Source organism: Leptonychotes weddellii, chromosome 13, assembly GCF_054177405.1.
Source record: "Leptonychotes weddellii isolate Sample4059 chromosome 13, ASM5417740v2, whole genome shotgun sequence".
Classification (NCBI taxonomy): domain Eukaryota; kingdom Metazoa; phylum Chordata; class Mammalia; order Carnivora; family Phocidae; genus Leptonychotes; species Leptonychotes weddellii.
The window spans coordinates 15,690,711-15,712,043 of NC_138381.1; the positions used below are offsets into that span (position 1 = coordinate 15,690,711).

A 21,333-nucleotide genomic window follows, 5' to 3' on the forward strand; every position below is an offset into this window, starting at 1 on the left:
CATCCTATCAGCTGCTCGAGGGCGAAGAGCTTTTGGTTTTGTTCACTGCTGTATACCTAAAACTTCGAATAGTGTCTGGCATGCACCAACTACCCAATGAATTCACTGCATAGACATTTATCGTCTCATCTACTAGTACCCTCACAAATGATTTTCATCAGTCTCTAGGCAGCCCGACTGGGCAGTGCCACCCATCTGTTCTAATAGAAAAAAAAAAAAAAAGTTTCACCTAAAAGAAATAGGGAGGCTTAGAAAAGAATAAATAAATATGATTCCATGAGTCAGAAACACACAACCACCTCCTTCACCCCAACATCAGTTCTAAACAAAGGCACTGAAATGGAGATCATCAACATCTAGAACCCTGCAGATTTTCTCTGCTCTATTACCAGGATACAGACACTAAGGGCAGAACTGCATTTACTTCATTGCCTGGGCCCTTCAAGTTAGGGCTGTTCTTCAATGTAAAGGTCATACCAATTGGGGGAATGGGTGTGTCAATAGATTTTTCTATCATCTGCTTGAAAGAAACCACAGAAAACCTTTCCCAAAAAATTCCTAATTAGTACTTGATTAAAAAGAGAGAGAAAGAGAGAAATAGAGACAGACAGAGAGAAGATCCTGAACATTTTTCCTTCTGGATTAAAGCATGGATCCAATAACTTTGATCTCCAAGATGAATGTTTTTGCTTCCTTCCAGATCCCTTTTCACAAGCTATCCTGTCCATCAATCACATCCACCTTTGGCTCCAGAAGAGTCACAAAATGGCCTTTTCAGGATTTCTGCTGTGTCATGGTCCCCGGATCAATATACATATTCAATCCATGCACATGGCCCCTTTCCAGGTTTCCCCAGATGAGGCCAACACTGTGGTTGCCGCCTAATTTTTCTCAGTGCTCCTGTGTTAAGTCAGTAGCTGAGAGGGGTAAAAGGATAAAGGAAATGGGCCACCCTCATGTGACCCCCATCACGGTCTTTGATTTGTGTGATTCCCCTGTCTCATCAAAAGGATCAGCTCTCTGGGGACAGAGAGAGTTCCTATATCCCCCAAACTCTAGGCATCCTCCACAAGTTTAAAAGGTGTGCAAAGTAAAGCATCTCTCTGCCGAGACACAGTACACAGCCCTTGTCCAACCGAGTACAAGTCTCAGGTCCCTGGGAAGTGTCTCTGATTCTGACTGACTCCGGCATTATAAGGCAACAGGTCTTCACTTGAAGTGCAATAGGATTTTAGGCTCCTTGATTTTCAAACACGAAATATAGACCACTTTCTCTGTCTATGGCCAACAAAGCTCCAAGTGGCAATCTAAGCTTGGGGTAGAATCCAACTAGAATTGGACCATTTTAGAGTGCTTAATTATGTTAACTTCAAGAAGCCTATTCTCGTGACATTAATTTCCACGAGCAAAAAATAATGACATACAAAACTCAATTTAGCTATTTCCTATATGTATCGGCTGAAAAGAAAATAAGAAAATTTCAAATTCTAAAATTCTGGTGACAAATTCAAAAAATTTTAAATTTTAAAAATTCTAAAATTCTGGTGACAAGGAGGGATTAAAGGGGCCTTCGTTTACTGAAAGGTCTGATGGCTGAGACCTGAATATAAATGCACAATCACCAAATTATTTTCACAGTAGCCAGTAATCTTAAAAGCCCTTTTCATCCATCTGCTCTTTGTAAAGGGTACAGGAAAGCAAACTACTTAAAAAGCAGAAAATAGAAACATCTCTTTATAAAGGCTTCCATTTAGGTTCATAACTTCCTCTGGATTGACTCCAACATTTCAACACACAAGAATTTCAGTACCTGTAACTTGCTTTATCATTTTTAAATGCTTAAATGCACGACAGTCACTCTAAAGTCACATGCACGAACACTACCACCAGCAATTTGAATGTACTATTTGCAAACACAAAGTCTCCCAAAATTTTACATAGTATGCTCACCATTTTTGTAATGTGAAAGGTACAAAGTGATGCAATTTGGGAGGATTGGCTTTTAGGTCTTTATTGTTCATCTCTCTATGTGATACACCTGCACATGCCTACTTCCCAGGGCAGAGGTGGGAGAATCAGGAGATTGGGGAACCTCCATATTTTTCTGGTATTTACTAGAACTTTCACAACACAGACATTAGCAAAAATTATGTAAGCAGGATCACAGACACTGAGAAGATATACTGTGAGAGAAGGTTGTATTAAACGCTAAGAAAAACATCTGTTGTTTTCCAGAATTAATATTTCTCATAGTTCAGAAATTTAATACTTTTATATAGATGAGTCTGTCCATTTTTTCTTGGTGATTCCCCTTTCTGCTTCCAAGGTTAGGAGTGATCCTTCACAGATCTGTTTTGTTTTGTTTAAAGATGTATTCATGGGGCGCCTGGGTTGCTCAGTTGGTTAAGCATCTGCCTTTAGCTCAGGTCATGATCCCAGGGGTCCTGGGACTTAGTCCCACACTGGGCTCCCTGCTCAGCAGGGACCCAGCTTCTCCCTCTCCCTCTGTCCCTTCCCCCGCTCATTCTCTCTCTCAAATAAACAGAATCTTAAAAAAAAAAAAAAAAATTCATTCATTCATTCATTTGAGAGGGAGTGTGTGGGGGGAGAGAGAATCTCAAGTGGAATCCCCACTGAATGCAGAGCCCAACTTGGGGCTCCAGCTCATGACCCTGAGATCACGACCTAAGTTGAAATCAAGAGTTGGATACTTGACTGACTGAGCCGCCCAGGCACCCTCTGATTTTTTTTTTAACTGCTTCTTATTCTATGGTGTGGAACATTTTATACAAAATTATTTAAATCTAGATTTAGATGAATCTTGAGGTTATTTTAGTTCTTGGTTTAAGTTTTAGATCCAATCAATATTACTAATTTTATTTAATGACTGTATCCACCTATAAGTGAATATGGTTAATTTGAATAGTGGAAATGGGATTTGTTTTGTTAAATCAAAATGCATACAATATTTAAGTGTATGTACTTTACATAATTAACAGTTCCCATATCATAACGTAGAATAACGACTAGCATTTTCTTAAGTTAAAATGTCATTCTGAAAAGAAAGAAAGGCACAATAAGGCTGAGAATATTCATTCCTTTAGCCCTTCAGGATAAATTCTCCAGCACATATATAAACAATTAACAGAGATAAGCCTTATAAATCAAGCTTACTCATTTCTGTTTGGGTTATGGCCCTACAATAGATTACATTAAAGGTTACAGGCACCAGTTTAATTCCTGTTATCACTATTCAATGGCAGGAACTGTCCTGGTATCTCTTTGTCCTTGGCCTGGGCCAGGCAGGTGCTTATGGAAGGGCTCTGTGGAAGGCAGGCAGACTGACCAGGAAGGAGTTCATTCAACTCAACGTTTGATGGGAAAGAGAAGAATTATTCATTCTGATAACTACACCACCACGAAATTCTTCAACAATGTTTCACATCAAGAAACAATCTGTTGAAACTTGCTGATCATGATCAAGGAAATTCCTAGGCAAACCCAGCAAGCACATCACTGGTGGTCACTTCTCCCTTCCGTCTTCCAAACAAACCCCTTCCGCTGATCCACTGAGACCAATCCTGGTCATCTTTCTAGATCTGGTTCTGATCTTCCTCTCCGTGACATCGCCCTTGTGCACCATGACCCACAGCGTCCCACCCCGTGAGTAAGCAGCCTGTCACCCACCTGCAGAAGGCTTCTGCCGGTGTGCCTCACCTCCACTGTCCCGTCACCTGGAAAACTTCTACGACAACAGGCTTCCCAACCTTCCGCGTTTCTAACATCAAGAAGTACACATGTGGTATCATGAAACAATAATCATTTCACACCTGTGAGATAAAAAGTATGTTCTCTGTAACTGCAAAAATAATGCTCAGTTTCCTCATTTTAAAATGAAAGGAACTGGCTGAAAGGATTCCTCAGAGAACTCACAGCTCTGTAAGTTTATGCATATAGAATTAAAAAGGACTCCTGTGGGGCGCCTGGGTGGCTCAGTCATTAAGCGTCTGCCTTTGGCTTAGGTCATGATCCTGTGGTTCTGGGATTTCTGGGATGGAGCCCCGCACGGGGCTCCCTGCTCAGCTGGGAGCCTGCTTCTCTCCCCCCCACCCCCCGCCGCCACTCCCCCTGCCTGTGATCTCTAATAAATAAATAAAATCTTTAAAAAAATAAATATAAATAAAAAGGACTCCTGCATACATTAGCTAGAGAACAATGCCATATTACAAAATTCAGGAACATCTCTTGCTAATAGAATTTCAACTGAGGATGCAGGCAGGCCCTCAGGTACACTGTGTTTATATAAAACTATTTTTACTGCTTTGTCCTTTAGTATAGTAACTGGGCACCCTAATAATACACACTAATTAGAATAAGCACGAGGTAGAATAATGTACCAGGATTTTTTTTTTTTTAAACATGGTTTCTATTACGGTAAGATCAACATTGTATCCAAAGTTTAGAGTTTTATTACAATTTAGTATCTTTTTCAACTGGAAAACACAAATCAGTACATACATACTGAACTGATCCTAAAATGGAGGCATTATATTCATGAGCAGAATATAGAAGAGCCACAGAGTTATGCTGTTAGTGTGCAGTGGTTAACTGGGCCGAACTCCTCAGGAAAGTTAAAGAGAGCTGTTGGTCACGCAATAAACTTCTAGCCGGAAGCTCTCTGCTTTGAAGAAGTGCTAGGCTTCTTGGCTGGAGCTTAATATACACATTTCAGTATTTCTGCTCCAACTCAACTTTTCTATTCAACTCAAAAAATCTGGACCAAAGCAACTCTTTCTCCCTCAAGAGTCAAATATCTTAATTGTGTATTTTAAAAGAATATGAAAAAGAAATGGTCAAGAAGTACAATAGACTGTGAAGCTTTAAGAAGTCAAGGAAATAGATGAGTTATGATGTGTGGGTCATTAAATATATTTTAAAGGTCTATCAGTTCTGGACTGACCTAGAGAAAGAAAGAGAAACTATAAATCTATCAAACTATCTGGATCACCAAATACTTAATATGCCTCATACCATCCCTACCCTGTCCTAGCTTCCCCCCTCCCCTGCAAGAGGTAAGCAACTTGAGGCAACACCACAGGTTGAAAGCAGACTCCCCAGAGTTATTACATGAGGCACGTAAAAGCCCCTTGACCCACTCCCATATATAAAAATTAAGTCACAAGAGAAGTCTGTGTAAATTCCAGGGGCTCTGAAAGGCAGATTTGCTAGGGGAAATGCCGGTCTCTTCTCACTGGGGTCATTCCCTCTCTTTCTGCTTACCCAGTTAAGCAAAATATAGCACAATACTTAACACAAAATAAACACAGAATGGTTTCAAAGAAGGCAGGCACTTAAAGGAACAGATACAAAGTATCTGAACACTAGGCTAGGGACCACAGCCAATCTGAAGAAAAGAGGGCCCCTTCCAACTCAATTTCTGATACTGTCATTTCATTTCAGGACCTCTCCCTTCACATTAAGTACTTTGTTCCAACGTGTCAGAATGGCCCATGGTTCTAAAATGATCAGGGTATAAAAAGCAGGCTTCTTGAAATTCAATCTCTTCCATCCTCCATACTGAAAGCTCAACTTCCTGTTACAATGTGGTGGTGCCTAGAGACCACCAAAGTGTCAACTCAGGACAGCATAAAACTGGCCAGGACATCAACCATTTCCTTCCAGGCCACCTGTTTCACTTGTTCTTTTATAGTTCTCTGTATTCCAGTTCGCCCAAGTAAGCTGTGAGCAGAATAAACAAGGTTCAAAAAGGAACATCCATTGAGAACATTATTCACCCATAATGCCTAAGAAGTCAAGCTAAAAATCTTTCGATAACCTCCATTTGCCCAGAAAAAACACAGACTTCCTGAAATACCTATTATAACTAATATTTTCAATACTCTATCCCTTTAGGCCCTTTTAACCTTTAAACTGGAGCTGGGTGTATATAGCAGGTAGATGGTCTTAGTGTTCTCTCTTTTGCAGGACATGGAATTATATTGTGCTGCCTGGTATGAATCAAGGGAAGTGGACGACCGAAGACAGGATACTAAACTTCTCATAATCACTAGACTGGACTAGGCTTCCCAAGCTTCTTTTGGCAAGTATAGTGGAAACTTAAGATAGTCTGGTATTCGTGCATTTAATCAATAGTTTCGACACTGTGAATTTCCTGCTTTTTCCTCATTACGGCAAATGTCCTGGTAGTATCATTAAGAGCTGGGGGAAAAAAAAGTCAAAATATTTAAGGGCAGTAATCTAGCTCAGCAATAATATGAGCTTATTTTTATTAAAAATATGCCTCATTATCTCCAGTTATACAAATACATTAACATTCCGATTAGCCTCAATTAGTTTTAAACCATCAACTACACAGACACCCAACATTTATTAAATTTTAAGAGAATTCTTACATGGAGTCAATTTCCTCTGGTATTGTGAACTTTTATGTAGCAATAACAACTTTCTTATTAACATGGGTTACAAAATTATAGATTAATTTCAATGCCTAGGAACTCTGGCTCCAGGCTTGGCCAAAAGCAGCAGTTGCGGCATTTATGAAAACCCTCCAAAAGGCAGTATCTGATAAGGCACAAATACTACCCTCATTTGCCAATCACACAATGTGGAGATCTTGTACAGATAACATGAGATTGCTGCTCAAAAGCCTCAACCTGTAAGAGGGAAACGTAAACGTAACCAATGGAAATGTTACAGCAAAATGACTTGGTAAAAATATAAGTTTCAAAGTTTCAAAATTCAATACAGCAAATACAATTAAAGATCCTTTTCTACAATCCATAGCTCACCAATGAATGTGAGTCTTTTTAAGGACCGATCATCACAGGTGGTGTTTGGGATCTGTGATGCTGATTATCCAACAGCCAGACTTAGGACAGATGAGATATCAAAGCTAGTTATTAAATACTTCCAGGTATGCCTTAAATCCATGCTATGCCTGATGCTGATCCAAAACTGATGTTCAGAGTTAACTTGATTACCTTCCTCAAAGAAAGATTTGTATATTACAACTATTCGGTTAAGAAGGAAAAAACCCCAACACCAACACTAATCAGGTACTTCCACATATGTTCCCTCATTTAAACCTCACCAGAAACCTGGGAGAGCTGGAGATTTTTATCCTCATTTTTCACTTAAGAATAAGCTCAGAGAAGGCTTCTAACTCCCCTGAGACATGTCAGTAAATTGCCCAGCTGCCTCTGCGGGTCTCCAAAACTGCCCCCCACCCCCAGCCCCCGGCCCTGTTAAGTTGCAAAGCACCAACTGGAGGTACCATCTTCAAAAATTTCAGCAAAAATGTCACATCACTGGAAGCATTTAACTGCTTTTTGGCTACACAGACTTTTAAAGATATTTTTAAAATTCCCATTATGCACACACAAAGTGATAGATTATGCTAGTTCCCACATCTAATGAAGCTACCATGTACCTTCATTGGAAATAGAAAAATAGCACTATTTCGCAGGATAGCAAGCAAGGCTGAGTGAGGCAATGCCTTCGCAATGGGATGTTAGTTACAGGGACCAAGTGAAACAAATGAAGGCATCCTTCAAATGGTGAAGTACTAGAGAGAGACTTTGTAAAAAAACAACTCCTATCCGTGTCAACCCTGAGCAATGCCGAATCAAAGCATCCATGGAAATAGCTGAAATTTTGTTACATAGTATTGGAATATTCTCATACGATCGCATTAAGAGGTTGTTACTATATTCAAGGGAAAATAATGTTTAGAGAATCCAATCAGAAACCCAGTGAATGAAAGAAATAGTTTTCTTATTCATCACACGGCTGTTGGTGTGTTTTTTAAACAAAGGGGTGGTTTATACATATATTCAGAGAATTATTTTTTTAGGGTAAAAAAGTGACACCAGTTAGTACTAGTGTCAAGGTTTTTCTGTACAGTAAAATCATCGTCTCTAAAAGAGATTCAAATTAAAATCCCCTCCAAATAAAAAGAGTTTGGGTATTCTTTTGTTTAGTAAAATAAATTTTTAATCCCAAGAGATGAGTATACTACTTCTGCAAAGTGGATGTCCACTGAGAGGACACAGGGAAAATGCAGAGAACCTAGGGTAACAGTAAAGGAGAAACACTCCCTTCCCTATTGGTATATGTAGTGGGTGGGAGACTACCTGTTTTTGCCCCCACGGGCCCTCCTCCCCCTCTGTTTACATAACAAACTTTGTCAGCAAGCAACTGAAGACAGCCCCAGAAACCTTCCAAGTATCCAGTGTAATGTTATATACACAGTGGACCTGAAACACCTCATGGCATTAATGGGATCCGAAAACTCAGCTTGTAAAATGCAGAACCTAGCAGTGATTATCCCTGAGACTGTTTGGAAAGGGGGCACCGATGCTGGGAAATGGTGATCTAACTTCCTCAGAAAAACTCAAATACAGTGAAGGAGTCCATAACCAAACCAAATACCTCAAAAACTAAGAAAATAAGTCATTCACGAAATGACTGTTAATAACGCCACAAATGGAATTGCTCAGTCCTAAAGCCCTTTCTGAAATATCCTAACGGATGACAAGAACCAATTCTGCTTTCCTGAATGGGTGGCCAGACCAGATGGAAAACCATCACCAAAGGGGGTTAATGCGTGGAAACGTATTTTTTCCCCCCAGGAATCTAGCTGGTTGACATTTTTTGAAGTCATGTTGCATTTGAGATTTATTCACGGCAGGATGTTTGGGAGGCAGCCTGAGACACAGAAAAATACTCAACAGGGTAACCTTGTAATAAGGTCTGAGGCAGAGAAGAGACGGTGCAATAGAAGCCCATGTGTAAAAGGAAGCCTGAGTGGTTTGCCCAATCGAGAAACATTTCTAATGCCATTTAAAAACCAGGCTGCAACAAATTTTCATTAATTTTTCACGTGAACGAATAATGAAGTACCCTTCTGACTGAAGCAGCAGATATGTGAACCATCAAAAAAGCCTGGTGGCAGCCAGACTGTAGACGCCCCAGTGAATGTTTTCCCTCAAGATAAATAAGGCCAGGGCAGCTGCCGCCTAGACTTAACACCCCTGCCCATATGAAACACGTACAAAGTGTTGAATGGAGCAGACGGTTCTGTGATGTGACGAGTTTTGTTTTTGCCTCTTAAAGAAAAAAAGTTTTTGCTTTAAAAAAACCCCAGCTGCTTACCAACCATTTATGAATTTACGTCCATGAACAAAAATATCACAGGTGTATCAAAATTCACATAGGAGAACTACACCTATGAAATTCGCACCAGAGAACTTACTCTCAAGAAAGGCTCTTTATTCTAGACCTTAAATTTCCAAATTGGAAGATACTTGTTTCCTGCTCTCACAGTCCTTTCAATTGAGAATAGCCCTTGTATCTAAGTACGTACCAGTTTTAGTATATCCTGTTTGTTTCCTAATTACATTAGAAATTTCAAGCCAAATGAGACGTTAGTTATATAAACACATCTGTCTTCAACATCTAACTGCAAAATGACTTAAGTTTTTGGTAATATCATTGAGTAGTTACCAAAACTTTAGGAACGCATTTTGTTTATGAAACCTCAGCTAGTAGGCGGTCCAAGTTCAGCAAGAAATTGTCTTGCCCAATGAAGCCTGTAACTGTTGTGATGTACTTTCTTGGGGGTGAAGGTTAGAACTATTATAATATCAAAATTCTACTGAAATTTGTACTATTATATAAAAATGATATACCAGTTCAGATCAAGACAAAGCACTCAGACATTTCCTAAAAAAAAAAGGTTAGCGATAATAAAAGGATGCATGGAAAAGAAAGAAGAAGAAACATTTACAGAACACCAAGAAAGATAAAATACTTGCATTGAGCATCGGATTACACCTTCAAAATGGTGCAAACCAATGATGGAGCAGTGTGATAAAGTTCACTTGAACTTTAGCCAAAAACATTTCTCAACACACGGCAATAAAAGATGATACAATTCCACACGAATACTCAGTCATCCACTTTGAAAAGTCTCAAGGCACAACCAAAACCCAAACAAAAAGTTCCCTTAATGTTTCACGATCTATCCTCAAACCGGTCTTCAAATAAATCCAGGGGGAAAAAACCCATTTCAAAATGTAAGGCGCTCGGTGTTTAGATAGAGCCCTCAGTGGTTGGTAATTACTAGGTAAAAGAAAGTTAACAGATAAAACTTTTCATCCCACTATAAGCCATGAAAGATGCAGACTCATCATTTGCTTGGTGAAATTAGCAGCTGTCTTTCTGTACTCCATTTCACCAAGAGGGAGAGAGCAAGAACACAGGAGAAATAAAAGCCAAAATCTGTCCTAGGGTGCCTGTTTCCACAGCTGGAGACAGGGCACTTACTCGTCTATATACAGCCTCCCAGTTAGATGTTCAAGTGGCCAGTGTTAAGTTGCATGACCTCTGCAATCTGACCATTAACAAGCAGTTTTGCCTAGCCCTGGTCCATAAGCCAATCTGCTTCAAAAATACATTTCTTACTGCCCCACAAGGGTGACCACTCTTGTTCAGTATTACTTAATGGACAAAAACCCAAAGACAATAAATTATATAACAAGGGTCAATCCTCCACAGCAAAAGGGCCATTAGGAAGAACTGATCAAACTTGCCATGTACTTAATTGTTAAGAGACGAGACTCAAGTTTTGTGACATTCTCTCACCTTTATGAGAATTGGTTATTTTCAAATGAAACATCATCAAAGCAAGCAGCTCTTAAATGCATTTCTGAGATCAACATGTTGGGGCACCGGCAGATTAAGTCAGAGTAATGAATTTTTTAAAATTCTTTTATTCAGAAGGGGACAAGGAGGGAGCAGGGATCATCTGATCTTCAAAACAGTTATTTGACTTTTAGGGTCTAAACACACAGTGTCTTCTTAAACACTAGTTTTATGGGACTCTACCAAATACTGGGCTACAAATCACGGTCCCAGAACTCAGCCAGACATTGTTACAATGGCCTGAAGCAGGGAAACTCCGAGAAAGGAGGAGGATGAAGTTTGTTTTAATGAGCCTGCAGAAGCAGCCTTCTGGGCTTGGCTCAGTCCCTTCAGACCCGGCGGTCACACGCAAACCGCACGCCAACTTACCGGGACGCCAGCTACCCTAGTGGTACCAGGGCTGCTGGCGTTATTCTCCTCGGGATTCTGGGGGGCTTCTTCCGGCCCCCGAGTCACGAGAATTCTGAAGTGCTGCTGCCCCGCATTTTGATCTTGCCTGATCTTAAACGTGCAGCCCTGCCCCTGTGGCGTCCTTTCCACCGAGTTGGTCCTGTGGATTTCGGGAGCCCCCCTGCGGCCCCGAGGCGGCGTCTCCGGGTGGCCCCGCTCTTCCGTGGGGCTCCCGCGCTCTGCGCGGGGCTGCGTGGGGTACGAGGTGCTCCTCTCCAGCCGGATGCGGGGGTACCTCACCAGCCTGTCCCCCTTCGTGCCGGTGAAACCGAAGTTGAAGTCACCGCCTGGCCCCGGAGCGCCCGGTTGCGGCTGTTGCAACTGGAAGACGAAGCAGCGCTTCCCGGAGCTTCCAGAAGCATCCGGAACGTGCTGCAGGGACCAGCGCCTGGGCTCCGGCGCCGAAGGGCTGCTCTGGCCTTCGGCCCCGAAGGGCGTCAGCCTCACCTGGCGCACGTCGGCGCTGGAGGCGCGGTGCTGGATCCGCAGCCCCCCGCCACCCTCGGGGCCCCAGGCGGCCCTCGGCTCGGCCACCTCGCGACCGTCGCAGGCGGCAAGGCCGGGCGCTCGGCGGCCACACGTGCCGTTGAGCTGCGGGCCCGGAGCCCGGGCCGCCCTCGGGGGCGAGCTCCCGGGGGTCTCGGGTTCCGGGGGCTCCGGGCCACCGGCCCGGGATGCCGAGCCCGCGTCGCCGTCTGGGCCCTCGGGCGGCGCACCCGCGTCGGGGGCCCCGTCGGCCGCCTTGCGCTGCAGGGAGATCTGCACAGATGAGCTGCGGGTGGGCCGCGCGTCGAGCGGGCCCAGGAGCTGCGGGATGAACATGGACGTGCTGCGCTTGAGCGCGCCCACGGCCTCCTGCAGGCCACCGCGGTCCTCCGCGCCCTGCTGGGCGAAGGGGTGCGGGCCACTCCTCCGCGGCAGCGTGTGGAATGCCATGAAAAAGTCCTCTTCCCTCTCCTGGTCTAGGATCTCGGACTCAGGGGCTGTGTTGCTGCGCCCAGAGCCAAAATGAAACCGAAGCCGATGGGCCATGGTGCCCAGGGGGGCAGGGAGGGAGAGGGTGAGCGGCGACAACGAGCCCGGCACTGCCAGAAGTCAAAAACTGAAGACACAAACTCCAAGAAAAAGTGTCCCATCTGCCAAAGCGTTAGCACTGCGGCACCAGGAGCGACAGATAGCAGAAATAACCCAAGTGGCAAGCGGCATTCCAGGCATGATTGGGTAAGAGCAAAAAGCTCTCATCCGCACTGTGACAGAGGGTAGGATGGCCAGAACCACATGACCGCGGTCTCCCCCTCCAAGGCCAGCTTGTGCACTTACTGGAGTTTTCCCCCCTCTCGCGCTCTCAGTTTTTTTTTTTTTTTTTTTTACACAGCAAGAGCCTGAAACAGCACCTTCCCAGCTGCTGCTTTTCCATCAGACAGGAGTGGCCCCAGCAGGGAGCTCTCACAGCTGACTAAGGCAGCAAACACAGTCCAAGCCATGCTGCTATAAATCTAGCCCGCATCAAATTCACGGGACAGTTCTTTCCGAACGAGGCAGGGCACTGGGACTCTCTAACCAATGCCGGAGAGCCGGCATTGAACACATGCGCACACACCGTATTTCCCCCGCCTCCCCTAGCAAACCAAAGAACGACAAGGAAAAATGCTCTGGCTGCAAGAAAACCCTTTCACAAGCATCCGATATTATGTTTCTGTTATTTATGATATCACCACACTACCACGACGGAATGCAAACTAATAAAAGGTACTATAAATATGATTCCACACCCCACAGAATGAGTGTCCCTTTAATGCTAAATAATTAGACCATGATCTACAAGTAACAAAATAGCTAAGTGCAGGGAGTTACAACTTAAAACAGGGTCAGTGAGCTGTCTGCCTCCTACTACTATATTTTTTCATTTAATGGGGGGGGGGGGGGTGTGTGTGTCGCGATCTCACTCATAATACGACTATCAGACATGGAAGTCCCAGAGAAAAGGAGCCCAGCTGGAGAAAACATTCTGTCCTATATGCCAGACAGGAGAAAAACCCATCACCACACCCACCCCCCAATCCCCACCAGAAAAGGAAGGAAAATTGAGGAAGGGTGTGAATGTGGTTTTCATAGTGAGTTAACTTAAATACCATACAGAAAGAAGGCTGCCCAGAGCTGTTTTCCAGGGAGAAGTCAGCAATATTATCACAAGCACGGAATCTCACCATTTTTGTGAAGGGCCAAAAAGGACCCGAGTAATAAAGGTCCATGTTCAAAAAACTGTCATCAGATTTGTAGTCAACTTGGATATAGTCTCTGTGTTTCAAGCTTACGGTTTTCCATGATCCAGAAACATCAGTGATTTAACACAGAAGCTTATTTAGGAGGGAGTAAAAAATGGGAGGGGAAAGGGCGCCTGGGTGGCTCAGTTGGTTAAGCGACTGCCTTCGGCTCAGGTCATGATCTAGGAGTCCCTGGATCGAGTCCCGCATCGGGCTCCCTGCTCGGCAGGGAGTCTGCTTCGTCTTCTGACCCTATCCCCTCTCATGTGCTCTCTGTCTCTCTCATTCTCTCTGTCTCAAATAAATAAATAAAATCTTTAAAAAAAAAAAAAAAAAAGGGAGGGGAAAATACCAAAAGCTGCAGAGAGTGACAAAAAGTTTATTTTAAAATCCACAAAGGATGACTCTGTCAACAGCTCTAGAATTGAGGGTGTGGAGGATTAACCCCGTGTTTACATACGTGCAAACCGGTTTTCCAAAGGCATGTGTTTTAAATGCCAAAACTGATCTCCATGAGAGAAATGGAAGCTAGTTTGCTGAGATGCTCAAACCGCCAAGTACCACTGTAGTCATGTATGGTCTTAGCTGGAGGAAGAGCCAACAAAGCAACAAACACCACCACCAGTTTTCAGTGACTGGTTAAACAACAACAACAAAAGTCCGCAAACAGCCTGGGGCAAAGCTAGGTATTAGTATCATAAAACACAATGTTTCAGATAAAGTGTGTATTCACACATGATTTCTTAGAGCTCTGCATTCAAAGCCCTTTTGGGTTTGGAAGACTAGTTTGGGATCCATGGAGAGGTCATCTCAACAGCAGTCATATTTTAGTAATAGAAATGGAAACAAAAATTTTTTTTACAGCAAATTTCTCTTAGTAAAAAGAAAATAATGAATTATAACACATCTGACAAGAGGCATTTTTCCCTTAAATCTGACCCTCTCCACCTTGGAAACATGTTGTTATACTCAATAAAGGAGAGAATAAGGATTAGTTTGTGTATGTATGTATATGTAGTCTGTATATGTATATGAGTCTTCAGGGACTGACTTCTACTCTACTCAACACTGCCTGATTCAGTATTTGCTGGATAGGAGATGGAGTGCTAAGAACTGCACCATCATCAGAATCTCTCATTCAATTTAACAAGAAAATAACTTCATACACACAGAAGTGATTTAGTTATTTGGTACTACTCATTATCACCCAAGGTATAAAACATTGAGTTCAACGTGAAGCCACCAAGACCCCGTATATTTTTACAGAAAAGGCTTCGGTACAGTAGGCCAGAATCTGTTGGCTTTCTAATTTGGAGAATAATACCAAGCCCAGGAGATTAACTACACTCCCGAGGTCTATAATAAGCATAAAAGGCCTGGCTATTCACCACCACTGGCCTGAGGACTTAAGAGAACAGCAGATTCCACCGGGTGCTGTGTTTAAATTATGTAAAGGCTCCAGACCTCCCTTGTCTCACGTGCAAGGACAGAGAGTTAAATGAGATGCATTGTAAGACTCCTCCAAAACTATTATATTAAGTTTAAGCTACTCAAAAGACTTGGGAGTTTCAGCTGAAATCAGCAGCAAGAAGGGTTTATAAGAACACTCCTTTTTGTTTGTTTCCAGATTTTATTTAAATTCTAGTAAGTTAACAGATAGGGTAATATTAGTTTCAGGTGTAGAATTTAGTGATTCATCACTTACGTATAACGCCCAGTGCTCATTACATCAAGTGCCCTCCTTAATGCTCATCCGCCATCTAGACCCTCCCCCGCCCACCTCCCCTACAGCAACCCTCAGTTTGTTCTCTATCATTAAGAGTCTATTTTATGGTTTCCCTATTTCTTTTTTTTTTTTCCTTAATAAGAACACTCCTTTTAACCAAGAAATATACACAAGTTTCATGGAAAGTAAATCTGGATACAACTAACAACAGAAAACTTGAGAGTTTTAATACCACTTCTGAGAGTTCCTTAAAGGCTTACACAGAACATAATAATGTTCATATGCATAGCTGGAACACTTGGTTTGTGGGTACCTGATGAATACACTCTAGTTAGCTGATTCTGCCAAAATGCTTTAAAGCCAGATGTGATGCTGCAATTCCATTTTTAAAATGAAATCTTAGTTACATGTATTATATAGACAGATAAGATATGGACATGTTACATATCTATCTATCAATGTATATATAAAATGTTTCTATGAGTTTTATGCCTCAGGCATATCTTTGGTTCTTTAAAGGTACTTCCCACAAACTTCCCTTGAGAAAGTACCATTTTTAAAATACAGCTTAATTTTGCCTGCTAAATATAGGTTCACTTTTTGCTATATACCGTTAATTAGTTTTTTGTTTTCCCAAAGAGAATCACCACAGATTCACAACCGAATGGGTGAAAGGACTGTATTCTGGCTTATATTAAGGTTTGTTTACATGAGTGATGGCCTCTTTAAAGGTTTGCTTGCCACTGCAGACTCCCAACATAAGAGCAGAGGCGCATGGCTTGATGTATCACTAGTGTGATTGTCACTACTATTGACTATGATGAAAACATACACATATACAAATAAAATTTCTGTCCTATCCATACAAATATATTTGTTAGAATCATAAACTAGTAATAGGCAAAAAAAATCTTGGGGGGGTGCATATGTACTAGCAGAAGTACAACACAGATAACAGAGTTCTGAAAGATGCGGCTTTAAAATTCAGTTTTTAAAAAATGAAGCAAAAAATCAAGACCTGGGACCCACTTACCAATCTGTTTTCATCAAATACTTCAAACAGAAGTCTGTGATTAGACGGGTTTACCTATAAAGGGGACAAAAACAGTATTTTAAAAAATGGGCAGAAATAACTCGAAGGATAAGAGACATAGAATGAAATGCTTTATAATGCACCTAGATCATCTGTGTCATCTAATTAAACTGCTACTCTTCTAGAAATCCTGTGTCTACTAAATCACATTTTCTATTACTGACTTCTGGATTATTCTATGCCTAATATTTAGGCATATTAGAAGAATAAGATGCTCTTGGCTGCAAAGAAAATTTTAAATAGTTTTAGAGAGTTTCTGTATCTCCCCCACAAAAGGCATGGAGACCAAGGTGACATCTTCACAAAGGTCTGTGCCTGAGGAAATCTCTTAGGTCTATAATTATAATGAGAATAGCAGTGACAAAAATGAAGAGAATAGTAAAAGGAGCTATTGACTATTGTATACTTATTTTGGGGGCACTATCTCCTTATTAAATATCAAAAACACATGACCTCATCTAATCCTGACAGCAACCTATGGTGTATAACTGTCCTCCTAATTTTGCAAATGGGGAGCTGAGACTCTGAGGGTTAAGTAACCTGCCCAGGAGCCCATAAGTAATATGTGGGGCAACCGGGAGGCCCCAACCAGGTCTGACCTGCTTGTCTCAGAGCCCACGCTTTGAAATGAGAGAGAACAAAGAAATCAAAGATGTCCCAACTTCCAGCAACTGTGGGGTCAGAGCTCCTGGGGCTTTCAGTGTCTTTTTGCTTCTTTCTCTTAACCAAAACCTCACCAAAATGGCAGGAATCATCATTCAGGCTCAATTATCATTTATTAAGTACCAACCATATGGGATACCTGGTAGTTAAGCTTTCTGATTTACTTCATTGCATGAAAACAACCCCATCAAGTGAGGACTTCTCTCTCCTTCATGAGAGAGAAGGAACTCACAGCTAGTGTCTGTCTTCAGGTGGAGTTCTAAGGTCACAAAGGTGGTAAGTGGTAGAGCCAGAGATGGGATTCAGGTCTACTGCTTCACCATGGAAAGTGAAACAAAATAAAGTTTGACAGTACAGCACGGAGCGATTCACGGGCTTCTGGCCCCTTGGCCTGCCCTTCGCTTAGTGACAGAGCAAGCAGATGGACGGGGATCTAGCTAGGATCTGTCTGGAAGCTCTGTGAAGGTTGTGCTGACCAATGCATCCACACAGGCCCTGGAAGGAGCGGCACACAGTAGGCACTCAATTGAGATTTGTGGAATGAATAAAACAAAGCCCCCCCCCCTTTCTTTTAAAGCCAAGAGAAACAGAGTTTACAAACTGCTATAGCCAAGATAAGTTGACAAAATCTTGGATGCACTAAAATTTACATAAATGTGGCCCAGGTGTTAAACTGAAAGCAGTCTAGGTCATTTGGAGTTTTACAAGTGGAAAGCTGTATTTGAGACTTCACTAAGGGCCAACAACATCTATCTGCCCCCATTAGCTTTTCAGTCCTTCACGGAGTAATTTAAATGCATCTGATAGAGGCTATACATAGGATCCACCAAGTATTAAAATATCAATACCATATTTTAGCTCTGAACATAACAGAAAACAGATATTGTAGATAGTGACTGAAGTTAGGAGCACGTAAAATACTATTGTGTTTGAAAGGAAGAAATCAGGACCTAATGTAATGGGTCTAATGGTAGTATTGTTCTTTGGGAATCTACACTAATCTGAAGATCTCATCTGGAGCATTTCTGGAAGTAAAGAAGTTTTTAATATCACAGCTATAGAGGCAAAGTATATTGATTTTGAAGAGGGGGAAAAAGAAAACTTTCCAACAGATGAGCAGTTTAGTATTTCCCAAGTTTTCGTACAAAAAAATACAGCAACCACCACAAAAACTCCTTGAATAGTAATTAATCTCCATTAATTCACACAATTGTCATTTCTACATATAGCTCTTCTAGGTGTTAAACATACAAGGTTGAGGAAATTTTACCCAATTCAGTGATATTTATAGTCCAGAAATAGTTTTATATTAACACTTGTACACACACACGTTTCAATTACAAAACTCTCCCTTCCTAACTAGAACATGACTGGTAAGTTTTAGGCTTCTTTTTAATCATGTTGCCTCTGTTGCTTTATTTTACCTCTAAAATCATTCATAACCCGTGTCTCATAGAAAGAATTAAGCTATTGTTTTAATTATATTTTACCGTATTTTTAAAGAAAAATTTGAGTAGAAAAGCTAAAATATGGTACTTGGGTAACTTTTCTTTTTGCTTCTCTAAAACACCCCCAAAATGAAACAAGTCCAGATTTTGCTGCTACTAGGCAGTCTTTGAAACCTTAGGCCACATGAGGTGGCTACCCAGCCATTTCTCAAAAGAATTTCACATAAAAACTTAACAGCTTTTACTTAGTATGAATCTATTGTGCTATCAACCTAGTTATCAATAATAGTTATTATCAAAAAAATGAAAAACTTACTCTAAAATAAAATTCTTCATTCCACTTTGGGTTCAGCGTCTGGAAGAGAAATTATCTTGTAATATCTTTTACAGTCTTTGGAACATGAACAGTTACTAGTACAATGCAATCCACGTATTTGCTTCAACATTTTTTTTGTGATTAAAAATAATAGCTAAGAGATATTCAAAATGGCAATAAAAAGCATTTTAGTCAATTATTTGAAACTATTCTACAAACCAGACTAGAGAGGAAGGGATGTATTTATGAAACAGATAATTCATAGATAAGAAACCATAAACTGCATGCTATCAACCAGAAAGAATAATGTCAGGGACCTACAAAGAGCCATCATCATGAAAAATATGAAGATATTCTTCAAGAAATTCACATTCATAGGATTACTTCATCAAGAAGGAAATGAATTCATTTCTCTCGACCTGCCACAAATCTGTTTCGGAGAGTAAAGAAGCAGGTGGGGAAAGGCAAAAGTATTTGCTATTTACATAAATACTGAAATATGAAGAGTATTTTATAAAGAACAATAATGACGATCAGATTATAATTCATGGAAAAAAAAAAGAAAAACCTGCCAGTTATAAATCCGAAGTGGATTTTTTCCCCAAAATAACCGGTGTTTAAAATCTTCACCTCCCTATCCTTCAATCCTTCTATCCATTCCTCTGTCCATCCATCCACCCATCTCCATACCAATCTAAATATCTATCTCACAAGGACATGGAACAGATACTTCTGTCCTCAGTACGGACAAAAGATGGGCTGCCAAGCATCCTCTGAAACTAAGATGAAACAGATACTGTGCAAGAATACATATATACACGTTAATGCATTTGGACATGCATAATACTCTTAAATAAATACACCCCTCAAAAATCCTATGTACAGACTGAAAAATCACCACCTCACCAAAGGCTACAGGTATTTAGGCTGAACCATATTTGCCTTTCTCAATCGAATTCCTTTAACATACTAGTCCACAAAGAAGCACAGATAGAACACAAATGCACCCCAAGAAACAACACACACAGAATTCACACAACACTGAACTGGCATTTTAAAAAAATCAGCACTTTGCCCGCCCACAACTCAAGAGGGAATCCAATCTGAAAAGGATGGGGCTTCATACTTTTGCCTGTGAATGGAGCCGGGATACAATGAGTGAGAAGGAGAGGGAGAGAGAGAGGGGGGAGGAGAAGGGAGAGGTGCCAGGCGGGCAGCAGGAGGGGCAGGGCAGGACCGGGCCTGCCGGGGGCGGATGCAGTCCGGGACGCGGGCTGCCCAGAAAGGCACGGGGCAAGAGGCAAATGACAGGAGAGGGTCGAGCGCACCGACGTGAGCCCGCAGCGTGCACGAAGGACCAGGCGGCCAGCCACAAGGGAGGAGGAGGACAGCAGTTCCGAAAGCAAACCGAGCGAGCGCGCGCAGCACAGAAATACTAACCGGGAGGCTGCGAGCGAGGCAGAGCAGGCGCGCTGGGCGGGAGAGGCGGGAGAGGAGCGAGAGGAGGGAGGCGGCGGCCCGCCCCGGCCAGGAAAAGTCTTGTCGGTACCCCCAGTCTCGGCTGGGGGGGGTGGGGGTGGGGGCTGTGGTTCTCGGCTCTCTCCGCGTCCGGGCGCCCAGGTCTCCCCCCGGTCCGCCTGCGCTGCAGGGCGCCGGCCCTCCCAGGCGGGGCCCCCAGCTCGCTGCCGGCTGAAGCAGGGACAGCGCCTGCCACCCGGAACAATGGCCTCCGTGCTTCGCCGGAGTCCTCCCCACTAATCAAAACACAGGCTCTTGTTTGCAAAACAGATTTTTAATGCCACTCACAAAGCCAGGTGGAGGACGGGCTACAATGGCTGCTCCTTACATAGAATGACCCGGTCTAGGAGCTCAGGTGTCTGCACAATGGCAGGAGAGTTAGCATTTTTTAAAGCCATCCTATTCCCCAGGAAATGCTTATCACACAAAGTATTGAACTATCTGCCCCCCAAAGGTGCCGGGAAAATAGTAGTAATTGATAAAGAATACTGAAGCACAGATAAAAACAGTACTTTGGATAAAAAACCTACATCTTCAACAAATGCCCCAAATATGGAGTAAATACTTAGATTTACACACACACAAACGCATACACACATACAGGGAAACATGGTGATAGATGAATTAAAATATAGTTATGGAAACATCTTTAATGAAATCATGTAATGAAGATTTAGAAAATACATACACATAAATGTATAATTTCATTGATATTTTCACTTGTTCTCATGTAACTAAGCAAAATATTTCGCTTCCTTTGGTAATATTTGTCTCAAGTTAAACCATTCCTTTTGTGTCTACCAATTGCACAAACCACTCCATTCCATTAAATGTATTTTAAATTATTTTAAATGCCTTCATGAAAAACAACAAGCCAACAAGAACAAATCCTTGTCTTACTGTATTCTTTGCAGGGAAAAAGAACTGCTAATTTTAAGAATACTTATTTTAAGAATATTGCTTTTACAATCATTTAACTAAAAGCCAGAATGGATATCCTGGGTTAATACTGAAAAGCTTGCTCTATGTTAAATTTATAGATTTAATACTGGGAGATGTTTAAAATTAAAATACTGCCAAACTTAAAATATAAACTTCTACAGCGCCAAAGTACTTAATTTAATTGGATT

The 21,333-nt window shown here is 41.9% G+C and overlaps 1 protein-coding gene across 1 annotated transcript in view; it reads right to left on the reverse strand.

Annotated features, from left to right (window-relative positions):
* NEDD4L (NEDD4 like E3 ubiquitin protein ligase) overlaps positions 1-21,333 on the reverse strand; it is a 290,602-nt gene that overhangs the window by 114,669 nt on the left and 154,600 nt on the right. The window contains exons 4-5 of the mRNA XM_081802522.1: positions 18,686-18,724; positions 16,199-16,252 (exon numbers count right to left, since the gene is read on the reverse strand). Coding sequence (XP_081658648.1) covers positions 16,199-16,252; positions 18,686-18,724 — 93 coding nt within the window. The remainder of the gene's footprint in view (positions 1-16,198; positions 16,253-18,685; positions 18,725-21,333) is intronic.